This window comes from Carassius auratus, chromosome 28 (genome assembly GCF_003368295.1).
Source record: "Carassius auratus strain Wakin chromosome 28, ASM336829v1, whole genome shotgun sequence".
Classification (NCBI taxonomy): domain Eukaryota; kingdom Metazoa; phylum Chordata; class Actinopteri; order Cypriniformes; family Cyprinidae; genus Carassius; species Carassius auratus.
Window position 1 is genome coordinate 12,202,743 of NC_039270.1, and position 17,356 is coordinate 12,220,098.

The 17,356-nt window shown below is 37.0% G+C and overlaps 1 protein-coding gene across 1 annotated transcript in view; it reads left to right on the plus strand.

Moving 5' to 3' along the window:
- Window positions 1-3,038, plus strand: part of LOC113046800 (netrin-1-like) — a 58,892-nt gene extending 55,854 nt beyond the window's left edge. Inside the window, exon 7 of the mRNA XM_026207803.1 lies at window positions 2,652-3,038. Within this exon, the coding sequence (XP_026063588.1) occupies window positions 2,652-2,974 (323 nt within the window). The 3' untranslated portion in view covers window positions 2,975-3,038. The remainder of the gene's footprint in view (window positions 1-2,651) is intronic.
- Window positions 3,039-17,356: the final 14,318 nt, after the last annotated feature.

Consider the following 17,356-nt stretch of genomic DNA (forward strand, 5'->3'; position numbering starts at 1 on the left):
CCAGCAGATGACATCGCACCCCGAATCATCACAGACTGTAAAAACTTAACACTGGACTTCAAGCAACTTAGGCTTTGAGCTTCTCCACCCTTCGTCCAGACTCTAGGACCTTGGTTTCCAAATGAAATCTCATCTGAAAAGAGGACTTTGGACCACTGGGCAACAGTCCATTTCTTCTTCTCTTTAGCACAGGTAAGACACCTCTGACGTTGCCTGTGGTTCAGGAATGGCAAGAGGAATAGGACAACTGTAGCCAAATTCCTTGACACTTCTGTATGCCTTGACCCCAGCCTCAGTCCATTCCTTGTGAAGTTCACTCAAATTCTTGAATCGATTTTGCTTGACAATCCTCATAAGGCTGTGGTTCTCTCGGTTGGTTGTGCATCTTTTTCTTCCACACTTCAATATCCTTCCTTCCACTCAACTTTCTGTTAACATGCGTGGATACAGCACTCTGTGAACAGCCAGTTTCTTTGGCAGTGAATATTTGTGGCTTACCCTTCTTGTAAAAGGGTGTCGATGATTGTCTTATGGACAACTGTCAGATCAGCAGTCTTCCCCATGTTTGAGTAGCCTAGTGAACAAAACTGAGAGACCATTTTGAAGGCTCAGAAAACTTTGCAGGTGTTTTGAGTTGATGAGCTGATTGACATGTCACCATGTTCTGATTTGTTGAGATAGTGATTTTTTTCTTTTTTTTTTTTTTGTTAAATGTGAGCCAAAATCATCACAATTAAAAGAACCAAAGACTTAAACTACTTCAGTCTGTGTGCATTGAATTTATTTCATACAGGAGTTTCACAATTTGAGTTAAATTACTGCAATAAATGAACTTTTCCACAACATTCTAATCTATTGAGATGTGTTTGCTTTTATGATCATGAATATGACCTAGTTTTCCCTCTCAAAATAACACTCATTAGACAATTTTACCAAAGAAAAAAAAAACATAATTCTAACCCACCCAGACAAGCTATGTATCGATGTTTAACACGTATGAAAAGAAATTTGTATCACCACTCAGTCAAAGCAATTGTTTTCAACTATTTCAAGAAGTCCAATAGCACATTTTGAGTCAGTTTTCGGCTTGCTGACGTCTCCAGCCATGGAGAAGCGAGAGCAGGTCAAGAGCGAGACCCGGAGCAGAATTCTCACGCCAGCCAGGCTCAGATAGCTCATGAGCTCCAAACACATCCGCCATTCTTCTGCCACCTTCTCTGTGGCTGGGATGATAAACAGTGGCCCCCCTCCTCTCTGGGCCGTGCTACCCTCCGCACACCCTTCTTTTCTTTTTACCTCTTGTTATTTGGATGGTGAAGCGGGCTCTGGCCCAGAGAAACACAGGCAATGAATGGCGGGCCTGTGGGAGTGCGTTCTCTTAAATTGGGTGCAATTTGCTCACAGCCTCCCCCCCTGCTGCTCAATTGGGACATTCCTTTCAGCAATCGGGGTGATCCTTACCTCCCTCTCTAAAGAGAGTGTTCACATTCAAGAGCGAAAAGAAAAAGCGCTAGGAAAGAAAGAGCACTTCCTGTGTCATTTTCACACAATGCTGTAATGGCATATTTCTTAAACATGACGTGCCACTGGTTCATGGGTTACTGGCCGCAGGGTGTGTGTGAGTGTTTCATGGTGGCACAGCCATGCCTCGCCGTTACACACCGGGTCCTTGCTAAATGTGTAATAGAGGTCGTTTTTTTCTCCCTCTGGGTGTCCTCCCTGTGTGAAACCACTCCACGTCAAGTACAGATTAGCTGGCAATCTGTGAGTCTGATGATAGTTCAAATGGTGTGACCCGCGGGGATATCTGTGTTTGTTAGCAGTTACCACATGGACTGGACATTAACATCTGATGTCTGACTTTTTCCTTCCATTTGCACCGTAGTGGTGGATACTTAGTGAACTGTGTCCAAAAGACTTAGCCCTGGATTGCTTTTTTCAATGTAAACCTTTAAAAACTTTAGGATTTTGGAGGAGTATTTAAATTATTATCATTACAGTATTATTTACAATTAATTACAAATTGTTACACTTACATGAAAGGCAATTTTTTTTAAGTTTTAGTATATGAGTTCAATTGTATGTTTACATATTTTTGTTTATATATTTATTTATTTTTACTTTTAAGGTTAATTAAAACAATACCATTTTCATTCAGACTTATGAAAATGTTTTAAAAAAAGACAAGTGACAAAAAAAAAGGAGACTAGGAAATATCTCCATTTGCTTTCCATTCAATCTCATTGCTGTCTAAGTGAAACAAGTTTTTTTTTTTTTTCTATGGGTGGTTCTCAGATAAACGTCTTAAAGTAACAAAAAAGCTTGATGTTTCACACAAAAGATTATGAAGAGAACGGAATGGGTTGGTCTCCAATTTTCCTTTTTATCAGTATCAGGAGATGGAAGGAAGGAGATTGTATGCCAACGTAAATCGAGGTCAGAAAGAGAAGTTGTTTTAATGATTGAAAGAGAAGTCATTTAATAATTCAATAATAATGTCAATTTAGAAATTGACACATAATTTCATTTTAATATTATTTTCATAATTAAAAAAATCATTTTAAATACTAAAAACTTATTTAATATACAACTTTTTTTGTTTCTGTGAATGTGTCCTCTAACATCTTTTAATCGGATTGTTTTCTCCACAGCTGTCCAGGTTCACGTGCTAAAAGGAGATAAGGCGGGCGAATGGTGGAAATTCACTATCAACATCATATCGGTCTATAAGCAGGGCGGACATCGCATTCGCAGAGGAGACCAGCTCCTGTGGGTGCGCGCTAAAGATGTGGCCTGCAAATGCCCCAAAATTAAACCGGGCCGGAAGTACCTGCTGATGGGCTCTGATGACGATGACTCGCGCGGTCAGAGCGGCGTGGTGGCGGACAAGGGCAGCCTGCTCATCCCATGGAAGGACCTGTGGGCCCGTCGGCTCAGGAAATTCCAGCAGCGTGACAAGAGGGGCAAGTGCTAGAGGAAAACACGGAGGAAGAACAGAGAGATCAGGAGAGAAGGAAAAGAAAAAAAAAATAATGACCCGAGCAACGTCGAAGCAGATTGATTGACGATTGAGCAGAACTGTGGTGAAGGACAACCAGTTGTGCAGTTTTGCCTTCCGTTGTTTAGTGTTTTTTTTTCCCATCAAGATTTTATTTTTTCATATCTTCAATTTTGCAGAATTTGCACCTACTATTAAGTCTACGTATGTAATGTTGTTTATGTGTGATCTTTTCTGGTGTCTCTTTATGATTTCTGTCTTTTTCCACAAAAGATAAAGAAGCAAGCTACTGAGTCAGTTTATCTACAGTACGTGAACGTTTTCCTTCAGAAGAAGTTTGTTGGCTGGCAACATTTTTAAAGTACAAACAGTGGGGTCCAAAACTCTGGGGTGATGCTGATAAACTAGATTGAAAAATGAAAGCTGAAGAATTTAAATTAGGACATTATCCAGGTCTGCACCACAGGTCATTTTATTTTTAGTAATACATTTGAGAACATTATAAATATTTTGTAATCGGAATGAATCTTTGTTATATATATATATATATATATATATATATATATATATATATGTACACACACACACACACACACACACACACACATATATATAAATATATATATATATATTTATATATATATACATTATTATTACAAAAAATGATATGACCTGTGGTGCAGACCTGGATAATGTCCCAAACCCATTCCCCCACCTTCTGAGCAGAAAAAATAAATAAATAACAAATAAAAATAACAAAATCAAATCAAAACATTATGATTATATTATACTTTTTCTTTTTCTTTTTTTTTAAATGAAACATTTGTTCTGAATTTGAAATTTTTTAAATAAAAGTTCTCTCAGACTTTGGGCCCCACTGTACATTATTTAGAGATTGATTAAAAAGGTAGCATTTGCATGATTATGATAGAATCATAAAAAAGAAAAAAAAAAATGTGTGAAGCAAATACTTGCCAAAATTACACATAGCATCCTTTACGTAATCGAAAATCTTTTGATAATACCTCACTGTTGCTTTTCAGAATTGTGATTGGTTCAAAATGGCACGACATCATAATGACATCATGATGTTTATTTGGTGCCAAAAGCTATGCCGACACTTTTGGCCTTTGATACTAACTGTGGTGATCTTTAAAGTGTGACGTCTACCTTCTGTTCCATAACTAGTTGTAGTATGAGTTTCGTTTAGTTATAAAAATAGAGTATTGTTTTTTAACCACTTTATGATTTTTGAGTTGGAAAGAAAGTGTTTTATTCTTTATGAACAAGTTCCCTTTTCACTGTTAAAAAATGAAGGTCACAATTATAATAAGCATAATCTTATTATATTTATAAAGACCTCCCAGATGAAGTATTTAAAACTCTCATCATTAAGTGTTGAAAAATCAAATCTGAAATGTTCAACAAGATATCAAGACGACTAGAGTTGGGTGAAATGTAAATGTTTTAGATACTAAATTTGTGATATTCTGATTGTCATTGCTAAGGTTTAGTGATAAAGTGATGGAGGATGTAAGGGGAAAAAACAGTGTACACAAGCCTGAATGGTTTATATTTACCAGTGTATGCAAACTCAAGGTTTCATCCACCAAAATAAATCAGATAAATATGGCTCTTATTATCTAGAGAAACAAATCATTTTCTGTGTTATCACTTATGTGGTACCTTTCTTTGTTCTGGTACTTTACTAAGGTGATAGGCTCTACTGTTTTTGTATAGTTGTATAGTTTTTTTGTTGTTGTTGTTTTTGTACAATATTTAGTAATTATATTCACATGCAATTAACCATTTTTATGCCATGAACTTGATAATCTGAAAATAAGAATTTTTTTTTTTTTTTTTTTAGATTTGTTTTTGTTTACATAAGTTGATAATATTTTGAGATGGTTGTACTATGTCTGTGTGACAGGAAAATGCACACACACACACACACACACACACTTTAACATTCAGTCACTGTCCAGCTCTGAAACTCTGACAGCGCCTGTGAACCGAAAGTCAGAGGCTATGGTTTATTAAAACTCACAGATGGTCTAGTTCTTCAGAGAAACCCTGACCTCACAAGTAGACTTTGACCAGTTTTCCAGACATTTTGGAAAATGACTCTGAACTGTTTTTTTTTTTGTTTTTTTTTGGAAGACATGTTCATGGTCCTCCTGTATATCATGTTTTACTGTGTACTTTGCAAAAGCTGTGTATTGTCCCGTAATGCATACTAATATATTATGATTCTCATAAATGACCATATTTAATGATACATGAACTCACATGGCTGTGTGTTTATTTTTGATTCCAAATATGTCTTTTACATTTTATTAAATATTATTACATTTATATTATTAAATATTATTTTTAGGGGGAAAAACATCAAAATGTATACTAATAATATCAATTCAATGAATTGTATTGTGGCAGAATTGTAACAATGCCCATAAATAGTAGCAAAATCACTTCTAAGACTTGAATAGTTTTATTGTATATATTTACAAATGCTTTAAATTTTACAGCTTATGCACCTGTAATATTGCTCATATGAATGGACATAGTTATAAATACAGTAAATATATGTATATAATATATAATATATATGATTTTATTTATGATTTACCTTTAAAAGTTATTATTATTATTACATATTAAATTGATCTTATTTGTGGTAGTAATAGAAAATCATAAAATTTGAAAGGACCTAATGTAACCCTGTGGTCAGAAAGAGATGTGTGATCTTCAGCCGTACAAACTAAATAACTAACTTGCTTGCTTGATCAGAAAATAAAATTATATATATATATATAAAACAATGCCAAATCTAGAAGGCTAGAATCTTGTAGGCCAAGTTAAACAACCAAGTAACGTCAACTGCCGCATGGATGGGCCTGTTAAATGTGAAGCAAAGAGCTAGTGTGAACTATAAATGTCACATGCAAGTAAAATACAGTTCTGTTTTTGCGACAAAACCCAGCAGCAGATTTGATAAGCTGCATCATCATTTACTTTGGCTCTCTGGACCGCAATAAAGAGAAGGGTTTTGAAGAATTACGTCTTCAACGCTAATGTCAAGGTGTGTGTGTATTTTTAGATTATAATTAACCTAGTGACATATCAAACAGATAAAGCACACCACTTGGGAGCTCTAACTGATAACCTCAAATGAAAAGCAATTTTTTATTTGAAAAGCTGCTTCTTGTCCATCCATATGAGAAAGGTTGAAATGTTGTTTCTTAATAAGGAAACAAATTATTAGCCTGAAATGGCAAAAACTGTGAAAATATGAGAACAGAGCACTAAAGTATAGTTGTCAGTTTCAGGGCAACAATATAAGAGGAGACAATGGCATTTTAAACATATGACTAAATGGAAAGTGTAAATGTCCAATAATTGAGGGTGATATTCTAAGGGAAGAACCGGCTAAATGCAAACTCCCCGGCCTGCTCTCAAAACATTTATCTTAGACACACTCCCACCATTGTGTCTCTGTTAACAGCCATCAGGCACCTCCTAAAACAACGGCTTCCTGAATGTCTGCAAGTGTGTGGAAAGCTGGAAAGGTCAAGTTCAGATCACCCCAAGACAGGACAAGTACCAAAGGCCGTATTCTGTTCTCAGAGCATGGGATCTTAGAAGTGTGATTGGAAGAACGAATTAATGCTGTTTGTCAGGGATTTGCAGCCTCAGCTTCAGATGGAAATGACTCCATAAGGAATCTCATTAACTCCTTGAGATCAGTCAACATTACTCATTTAGATCGCTTTCATTCCTGTAAGGCTGAAGGAGAAAATCTTAATTTAGTGTTTGATGTCTCACAAGTTCTTCTCTGAAGAAGTGCTCTCTCTCTCTCTCTCTCTCTAAGAAAACGATCCACAATTGGGATCTCTTTTAGTTGTGAGGAGATGGTTGATCTTTTGACACATTAGAGGTCAATGTCATATGAAAACATCCTTTAATGTACAGCACGGTCTGGTTCGGTACGGTTCACTTTTGGGGTTTGTTCCACTTGGTACAGTACCTGATACTTTGTATAGTACCACCTCAGTTGAGGTTCCAAGTGAACCATACCATTACCAAAATGTGATGTGTAAACTCTGCTGATCACTGATTGGCCGGAGAGAGTCTTCAATACCTGCTTCACTGAACTTGCGACACAAACACAACAGAACCGCTTGATTTAAATCAGCACAGCCAGCAAAGAATCGAACACAACTGTTTTGAATGAGCACACCTTTTTTAACAACCCAAAAAGTGTCTGTTTCATTGTCTGTTGAGGAAGTACAGACGTTCCTCTCGTTGATAGCAGAGGAGTGGATCCAGTGAGAGCTTGATGGGGCAATGCGAAAAGAAAAAGTTTTTCAAAGTCACAGCAGTAAGGGTGGCCCAACGATAACAACATGTAAATAATATCCCGCCAACTCTAAAGTGGTACTAAACTGCAGTGGAAACCCAATCCGAGCCGAGTTGAGCCATGCCGTACCATACTGAGCCGTACAGAGTAGAGTCATACCATGCAGTGGAAAAGTGCCGTAAGTTGCAGAACTCAAAAATGCATTGTTTATCTAATGGTGTGTTCACACCAAACTTGAAGAGAGTATACCCTATTGCGTCCCTCACTTTCTCCTCACTCGCCTATATTTTTATTCATGTGAGTGAAGTGAAAAACATCCTGCGTGTAATTAACCATGGTGGGGATAAATACGATTGCTGCTTTGTACTTTGTACCCGGAAAGCCAAGCCAAGCCATGTGTCTGTTCACAGCACCGCAACTCGGTGAAGTTGTATCATAGATTTTGGAGTGCCCAAAAACAGCGACAATAATGCACTTCTCCATTATCTAATCTAACCAGATGTGCCAAGCTCTTTGCTGATTGGCTTGTGCAAGAACGCATCAGGTGAATTTTCAGCTCGAGGTTTTTTTTAATTGCATGGAAAACACCATTGAGGTGAATATCTCATGAAGGTCGCAATGCGGTTTGCAGCAAACGCGTTGCACATTTCACATGAGTCGTGTCACCTGGCGGGAATTCACCTCTATTTCGTGTCTTTGCATTGATTTTGGATGTAATCTACTCGCGCGATTAATTTAATTTGCGTTTGGTGTGAATACAGAGTATTTACGGCTTGTATTGTAGGCACTCTGCCAAAACGACAGCTTTTAGACTGCTCAACTCTATAATGTAATAGTGTGGATAAGCACTGCCTCCACAGAAGAACATCAACACTTACTTCTACATCACTGGCTTTTTATCCCCGCCCATTAGACAAATAAATCATTGCAATGTGTGAACCAGTACAGTTGGTTCACTGAAAAGAATTGTTCGTTCATGAACCGGACATCGCTATCATCTCTCAGAGCAGGGGTGTATTCAAGAAAGTGGGTTTTGTTAACCCCATACTTCCACTCTTGCAGGTGTCTTGTCTTTTGCTGCCACAGACTTAAATAAATCTGCTGTTTTACTGCTTTACCCATGTGTTCCCATTGTGTTTGCTGACACAAATATTTTTTATAAAAAGACACATATTACGCTTTGGAATGTAGCGAGGTGTAAGTATAAGTTTCCTAAAATAAAAATATGGACACAGATACTTGAAAAATGTGCCTATGATTACAGTAAAGTAAACATGCTTTAATGTCAACAAACTGAATGTTTACATCTAGTTTGCCTCAGAATTGTCACAGTATAAATTAAACCAAATCTTGTTTGTAATGATTATTATCATTCTTTTTATGACACAAAAAAGTGTATGCAAAGGCACACAGTATAGAATTTAAGGTAAATCTAGAACCTTTTGAAACTCCCATTATTAATATGATTTTATAGATTTTTTTTATTTCATTCTGTAATATCCCAGATTACATTCATTTCCCCCCTGCACACAGGCAGAAGATGGCCACCAGCCCTGATTAAACCCCATACATGCATGCGGTCATGTTCCTGTTTAAAAACCAAATCAAACAGGCGTGATGGTGTTTCTGGTGTCTTGTCTCGTGAGCATCAGGGTTCAACGTTTTCTTGTTGCCAGTTTGGAAACAAAGTGAATACACATTGAGCATGTGCACTTCCCAGTTCTCCTTCTCCCACCCCTCTAATTCTCCCAGTCTATCGCTCTCTCTGCTCCCACATGGTTTTCACAGAATGGCCCAAAGCCCTTGAGAATTGCTCCATGAGAAACAAATGCCCAGGCGCCTTAATGGAGTCCAAATCAGAGCAGGATTCAAAGAGGTGCTCAATATCAAGCGCTTCACCCAGTCACACACACACACAAAATTGGGGCCCAAGTGTTTGACACCTACGCCCTTGGCATTTCTGTCTGTCCTTTTCCTTTATTCCTTTCACTCATTCTCTCCATTTCCCCCTCTCTTTCAGCACTAATTTCTGGCTTACCAGACACGGGCACAAAGCCGCCTCTTATGCGCATAAAAGTGGCTGGGATTCCTCACATCACACAGGAATGTGAGGTTGGGTTGCTTTTATCTCATTAACATTTCCATACAGGATTAAGGCACTTGGCCCTCGGGACCTGTATGTTATATATGTCAGCCATTCTCTGGGATATATAGGTATACTCTTGCCAGCTCTAAATAAACAACCAAAAAGACAATTCGCTAATGCTCAAGCACTCTTAATTTTCATTCAAGAAAGGGCAAAGGCAGGTGTGAACACGATGCTCTTGTTTCACTGGTGGGATGACATCTAAGATGTGCTCTTCACATTCCAGGGCATAACACACAATCTTAAGTGTAAAAAAAAAGAACAAAAAAGAAACATTATATACACTATACTTTAGGAATTACAATTTAGGGAAGACTTTTTTTTTAACCTCAGTGTAAAATAATAATAATAGTGACTTTTCATTGAGTTTTATATAAACAGTTACTATATATATATATATATATATATATATATATATATATATATATATATATAAAATCATGTGTAACTGAATTTCACAGTTCCCTACTAAAAATAATCCTTAATAAATGCCAGTTTCACTCAGAATGTAAAACTGACCTGATGAGAATACAGGCAGGCTATATTAAATTACTACAGTAAAAAGTAAAAAAATTTGAGATGTTAAGTCAAAGATTATAGAAATAAATCTGCATTTGCACACTGAAAACAGAATTGGTGTATAAACAATTTTATATTAATAATAAACACTTATATTCACTTACTAGCTATAACAAATGGCAAATAACAATAGACTGATTGTGAAAACTTGAATTAGAAATACTAAAACAGTATTTCTTGTAAAATGTACTCTAATAATCTTTGTAGAAAACACGGATTATCACTATGCTGCAACTTTTTTTTTAAATCAATATTTTTGTCTTGTTTTTCAGTAAAATAGCCCTCCTCCAAGACTTACAATATTGCAGTCTCTTGTTGTGGTTTGTGTCCATCCTTCAATGTAAGTCTATGAGATTCTTCACCTGATTTATCATCCACTTTGCAAAAACAGTTCAATCACTTTCCACAAAAGCATCCCTGAGCATTTAAGGTGTCATTCATGACTACAGCACAATAGAACTAGTGAGAGATCTTCTCCAAGAGAGCTTCACAACATATAACTACACTGACAAAAGCTAATCAGTCAAACCACGCATTAACGAAGCGCAGTGCAGATCCCTAGAAGATAAAAACATTAACGCACTGATTCATCACACATTAAAGAGCATCAGATCGGAATATTTCAAGAGTGATTTCTATGAAAAAGAAAGTCCACTGTCAAGCTCTGTTGGATTAACAGCCCAATGGGAATACAGGAAGAAAGAGAAGTCCAAAAAAAGTGCGGACAGAAATACAACAGCACGGTGAGAGCATGGAATTTTCCATCCTTCACAAGCAATCCCTATTGACCCCCATTTCATCAGAATACATTAATATTCCCAAGTATTGGCACAGGCCTGCGGCACTCACCAGCCGAACAAAGTACTCGGTGACTTTGACGTCTGGGATCTTCAAATAAACCCCAGCTGGGAGCCATGGGGACAGGGAAGTGGAATTAACTGTTATATTAGCTGACCTTCATCCTGTTGTTTCTCCAAACTTGCCTGGTGGGGGCCCCTGGCTCCCCCGTAACCAAGGTCTCCCAACTCAACAATGTGGGCATTTCCCTTCGCGGCGGTACACAAGACTGTGAGGTTTACTGTGCAAACAAAACCCAGTTCTGCCAAAGGATTTCGCTCTGACATTCCTACATCATTCTTTCGGCTTTTCTCGCTCGCCTTTCTTCACCTCTGCCAGCGCTTCTGGATGATGGAGGGAGTGCAACTCGAGATGAAGCCTGGCTTGTTGCTGGTGAACTCATTTCAGTCAACTCTGAGAGTGAGTCATAGAGCATCATGCTTCTTTTCACCTGATGTTGGCCATCACATCAAAACTCACACTGTTCTCTCAGCGGGACTGACATCTAAAACTATGAATACCAAATCAGCACCAGGGACCGCCGGATGACTTAGAGTCGGTCACACGCAGCCTGAGAAGCTCGGTTACAGATTGCACAACCAATTCAGAATGAAATTCAACACCTCCTCATGTATTTATCGTGATCAACCTCCTTCAATATAACTATTATATTATAGTTATAATATAACTATGTAATAACTATGTATTTACACAAGCCTGGTTTAAGAGAAAAGTCTTTACAACAAAAGCAAATAAAAAAAATATTGTTAAACTAAACAATCAGCCACCATAAGATTATGTGAATCTTGTAAACGAAGCAATGAAGTCAATTTAAAAGTACAAAAATAAAAGTCAATCAACTGACTCAAAGGTCAGTAACACTGATGCAATGTATTTTAAACAAAACAAATTTTCAAGACTCAAAAAGCACGCAAATGCACCATAAATTATCAAAAAGATAATCTTGACAAGTGTATGTATACATACATATATATTAACAATTACATTTATTTAAATGTTATAATTATTATTAAATATCCATATTAAATATTAATGATTTGTTAAGTATAGAAAAAAAGCCAGTCTAGCAGGTCTGTATACACTCATTCTTCAGCCATCTACTGTAAGATGAGTCTTCACTTCATCAGAACAGATTCGGAGAAATTTAGTAATACATCACTTGAAGAATTTTTCTAGAGGAAGCGTTAATATGGATAGAAGTGATGATTTGAGGTTAAAACATCTTAATGATAGATTTGTTTCTTACAAACACACACTTTTTCGCTTCACATAACATTAACTGATGATCTGAAGTGGTGTGGATTATTGTGATGTGATCGTTGTGATCACATTTGGGCAAACTATTTTATTAAGTACAGACAGTGCCTAAATGATTTAATATGTTTCTGAATGTACTATAAACAACTCTTGTGACTCCGTATTGTAACCTCGATTTACTAATATTGTTTTCTTGCTAAGTTTAGAGTTTATGTTTTCTATTGTCTTCAGCTAGCCCACAATTGCATTAGCAATACACATGTAGCATAACTTGTCATGCCAATAAAGCCCACAGAAACACTGAGAGGGCTAGTAATAGTTCCCATCTGGCCTTGTCTCAGTTTTTCCTCTGTCAGCGTAACGGAGGATAGACTCTGATAAACACGTGCTGGAGGTGATGTCCTGCTAGCTGACAGTGAACAGATAGCGCTCGCATGAAGGACTCGGCTGCGCTCAAATCCCTTGCCATCTCAGCTTGTTTCCTGACAAATATCATGAAGATAAAATTCACACACATCCCATAAAGAGTTTGAGTTATTAATCAGAGTTTTCCTGAATGCTTCCTAAACAAATTACGGTATCGACTGGTAGATGATGCATGAATGTATCCTAAATATTGGGATATAACTGATTGGAATAGTCCCTAAGTCTAACTCCTTCCTTATCCCTAAAATCTGATTGGTTGATAGGGATTTTGTTTCAGGTCCAGGACATTGATCCAGGAACATGTCCTGCTAAAATCGCTGTAAGAGCCAGGATGCATGAAAACATTATTATATGACACCTGTTTGAAATGTGTCAGAGTTTCTGTCTCCATCTTTGCCAAAATTTGTCCAGCCCTTATAATGATCATCAGGGATTAATTTGAATGTTTTTGGTTTTTCCAACATGAAAAAAACTAAAAGATGATTATAATTTGCTTTGGATAAGATCACCAGCAAAATGCCTTAAATGTCTATGTAAAACTTTGTTACTAGCTACTACACAGTGTTTAAAAAAAAAAATTGCCTCCAAAATTTCGGCATGTTTTGCCAAAGCCTGCACTTGTAAATTGTTACAAGTCAGGCATTGATCACTGCACGCCAGAAAGTAGAAACCTTTTGATTGATCCCAATTCTGCTTAAAAGCTCCCAGACTTTCAGGATTTGATGTCGAGCCTGAACTATGATCTAAAACAAAGTGTTAAGACAAGTTTGATGGGGAAATGATGACCGCATTGGAGAACATAAAAATCAGATGGATTATGTTCAAGTACCTTACAAAAAAAAAGTACATGTGGCACAAGGTAGGCTGATTCCTGCAAAAGGAATTACAATTACAAAGCCATATATATACATTCTATATTATGTTTTTCACTGGGAAAGTTCATCTACAGCATGTTTTTTTAGCCCACTGTTATATATTCAAAAATGGAAATTAAAAGTACTGATACTTAACATCTTTACCTCAGGAAGACACTGCCCTCTAGTCATTCAAGCTGCACGTTCAAGACGCTCCAACAGCTGTTAGAGTACAAATGTTAAATCTGTTGGCCTGCACTTGGAAAATACATCATTATTTTTATTCTAGTCCATTAAGTCAGAAATCATTATCAGGACCTTCTTTTCAAAGGGAGGAAAAAGGTGAGAGAGATTAATCCAAGTGAAAGAAGAAGCCTTCAGCCAAGAAACAACCCCTTCCAATCCTGACCCAGCCAAGACCTGACTCATCCAGAGGATCACATATACAGAACCAAATACAAAACATCATCTGTTATAAATCAGTGTCGTAGTATATGTATTGCATGCAATATATATTACATTTCAGTCATTTAAATATCTATTATTCAGTAATTAAAAGCAAGGTAAAGAAGGAACAGGAAGGTCAACTGTGATTAGAGACAGTTCACCCAAAAATAAAACAATTGCCAGTAGCCACTGAATTCCATAGTATTTTATTTTTTTCATTACTATAGAAGTCAATGGCTATAGGCGAATGTTTGGTTAACAACATCCTTCAGAATATCATCTTTTGTGTTAAGAAGAAGAAAGAAACTCATACAGGTTTCGAACAACTTGAGGCTGAGTAAATGATGACAAAACTAATTTTGGTGTGAACTATCTCTTTAACATTTCTCCTACTGGTTTTTCTGGCATTCATTTCTTTTTGTTCACTTTTTTATACAGTGTTCAGGTTTTTTTTTTTTTTTTTTTTACAATATTTTAAATGTAAAACTCTGATATAAAAAGTAAATTTAATACACATTCATGCAATTTTTTTTAAATAAATAAAAAAACATTAAAAAAATTATATATATATGATCAAAACTGATAGTAAAGACTTTAACAATGTTATGAAAAACATAACTCATAACTTTTTTTTCTGTTTATCTTTGTGAGCATCTTTGCCACAATCTGCATTGTATAAAATGCAATAGAAATAAAGGTGACTGAAAATAAATTACTTGAAATTATTTTGAACTCTTTATTCATCAAAAAATCCTAAAGAAAACGCACCACAGTTCTCACACAAATATTAAGCAACAAAACTGTTTTCAATAATAAGAACCATTAATATTAATAATTGAGTATCAATAATAATTGAGCAGCAAATCAGCATTTCAGCATGATTTCTGAAGGATCATGTGACCCTGAAGACTGCAGCAAACCACAGGAATAAATTAAATTTTAAAATGTATCAAACAAAAAAAACATTTATTTTAAGCTGTAATAATGTTTCATAATATTCCTGTTTATACTGTTTTTTCATTAAATTCATGCAGCCTTGTTGAATAATTCCAAACTTTTGACCATTAATGTACAGTGTATACTGCATACAGTATGTGCTAAATCAAACACTACAGAGTTATTCCACTTCAAACGTGCATGTGTGCAACATTAAACTCATTTTTACTCTCCCTCTCGCTTCCTGTCTCTATTGAGGGACAGTGGTGTGAGAGAAGGAGACCCCTCTCCCCTCAGCATCTGGTCTTCAGAAGTGTCTGTGCACACATGGACCCATTAGTTCCACTTCTGGCTGGACCTGAACCTAATCCTGTCTCGCTTGCTCCCTCTCTCTGAAATCTTCAAGGGCCCGTGGGGGCCACCCAAGAGACCCATAACCACAGCAGCACTAGAACAAAAATACCTCAGTCCTTAAGAACAACTTCACAAGTCCAGGTGATTCTGTCCCTGAAATACCACTTCAAAGCTCTGTGTGTCACCCTCTACGTTATTGCCCTGGCATCTCGACTGACCTTGAGGGGAGCAGGGGAGATAGTCAGAGGGGGGAAAAAGAGGAATGACAAATGGAGGAATGAGTGGGAGAAATAGGGGAAGACTGAGCCTGTGAGGTGATAACTGGATGTTAGTGAGAGGAAAGTTGGATGTGAGAGTGTGACTGGGTACGAGTCCAGGTTCTGCTGACCTTACAATAAGCACTTCATCCATCAGTCACTGCATGGACAAATACCTCACTTTACACCAGCAGATCACACTATTCCTTGAACAAATGAGAGTTCAGGATAGGGGAACATTCTCAGGAAGGAACTACGCTTTATAATACCAATCTTGAATGTTGTCTTGCCAAAAATCTCTATCATCTCTTATGTATATTTGTTTTTACAGACTTTAGTTTAATGGCATGAGCTACATAAAGTAGTAGTTTACAAATGGTAAAAATGGGTTGCAGATCTATTCTGAAAATCACGCTAAAAGTAAATAATAAAATCATCTACAAACCTGATTCCAAAAAAGTTGGGACACTGTACAAATTAGGAGTTAAATAGGAATGGAATAATTTACAAATCTCAAAAACTTATATTTTATTCACAATAGAATATAGATAACATATCAAATGTTCAAAGTTAGACATTTTGAAATTTTGGATTTCATGAGAGCTACACATTCCAAAAAAGTTGGGACAGGTATAGCAATAAGAGCAATAATGTACATATAAGAAACTGCTGGAGGACCAATTTGCAACTTATTAGGTCAATTGGCAACATGATTGGGTATAAAAAGAGCCTCTCAGAGTGGAAGTGTCTCTCAGAAGTCAAGATGGGCAGAGGATCACCAATTCCCCCAATGCTGCGGCAAAAAATAATGTAGCAATATCAGAAAAGAGTTTATCAGAGAAACAATTGCAAAGAGTTTGAAGTTATCATCATCTACAGTGCATAATATCATCCAAAGATTCAGAGAATCTGGAACAATCTCTGTGTGTAAGGGTCAAGGCCAGAAAACCATACTGGATGCCTGTGATCTTCTGGCCCTTAGACGGCACTGCATCACATACAGGAATGCTACTGTAATGGAAATCACAACATGGGCTCAGGAATACTTCCTGAAAACGTTGTTGGTGAACACAATCCACCGTGCCATTCACCGTTGCCGGCTACAACTCTGTAGGTCAAAAAAGAAGCCACATCTAAACATGATCCAGAAGTGCAAACGTTTTCTCTGGGCCAAGACTCATTTAAAATGGACCATGGCAAAGTGGAAAACTGTTCTGTGGTCAGACAAATCAAAATTTGAAATTCTTTTTGTAAAACTGGGACGCCATGTCATCCGGACTAAAGAGGACAAGGACAACCCAAGTTGTTATCAGCGTTCAGTTCAGAAGCCTGCATCTCTGATGGTATGGGGTTACATGAGTGTGTGTGGCATGGGCAGCTTACACATCTGGAAAGGCACCTTCAATGCTGAAAGGTGTATCCAAGTTAAATAACAACATATGCTCCCATCCAGACATCGTCTCTTTCAGGGAAGTCCTTGCATTTTCCAACATGATAATGCCAGACCACATACTTCATCATTTACAACATCATGATTATGTAGAGGAAGGATCCGGGTACTGAAATGGCAAGCCTACAGTCCAGATCTTTCAAACAGTCCAGAAAACATTTGGTGCATCATAAAGAGGAAGATACGACAAAGAAGACCTAAGACAGTTACAGACTAGAAGCCTGTATTAGACAAGAATGGGACAAACTTCCTATTCCTAAACTTGAGAAACTTGTCTCCTCAGTCCCCAGACGTTTGCAGACTGTTATAAAAAGAAGAAGGGATGCCACACAGTGGTAAACATGGCCTGGCCCCAACTTTTTTTGATGCCATGGAATTTAAAATCAACTTATTTTTCCCTTAAAATGATACATTTTCTCAGTTTAAACATTTGA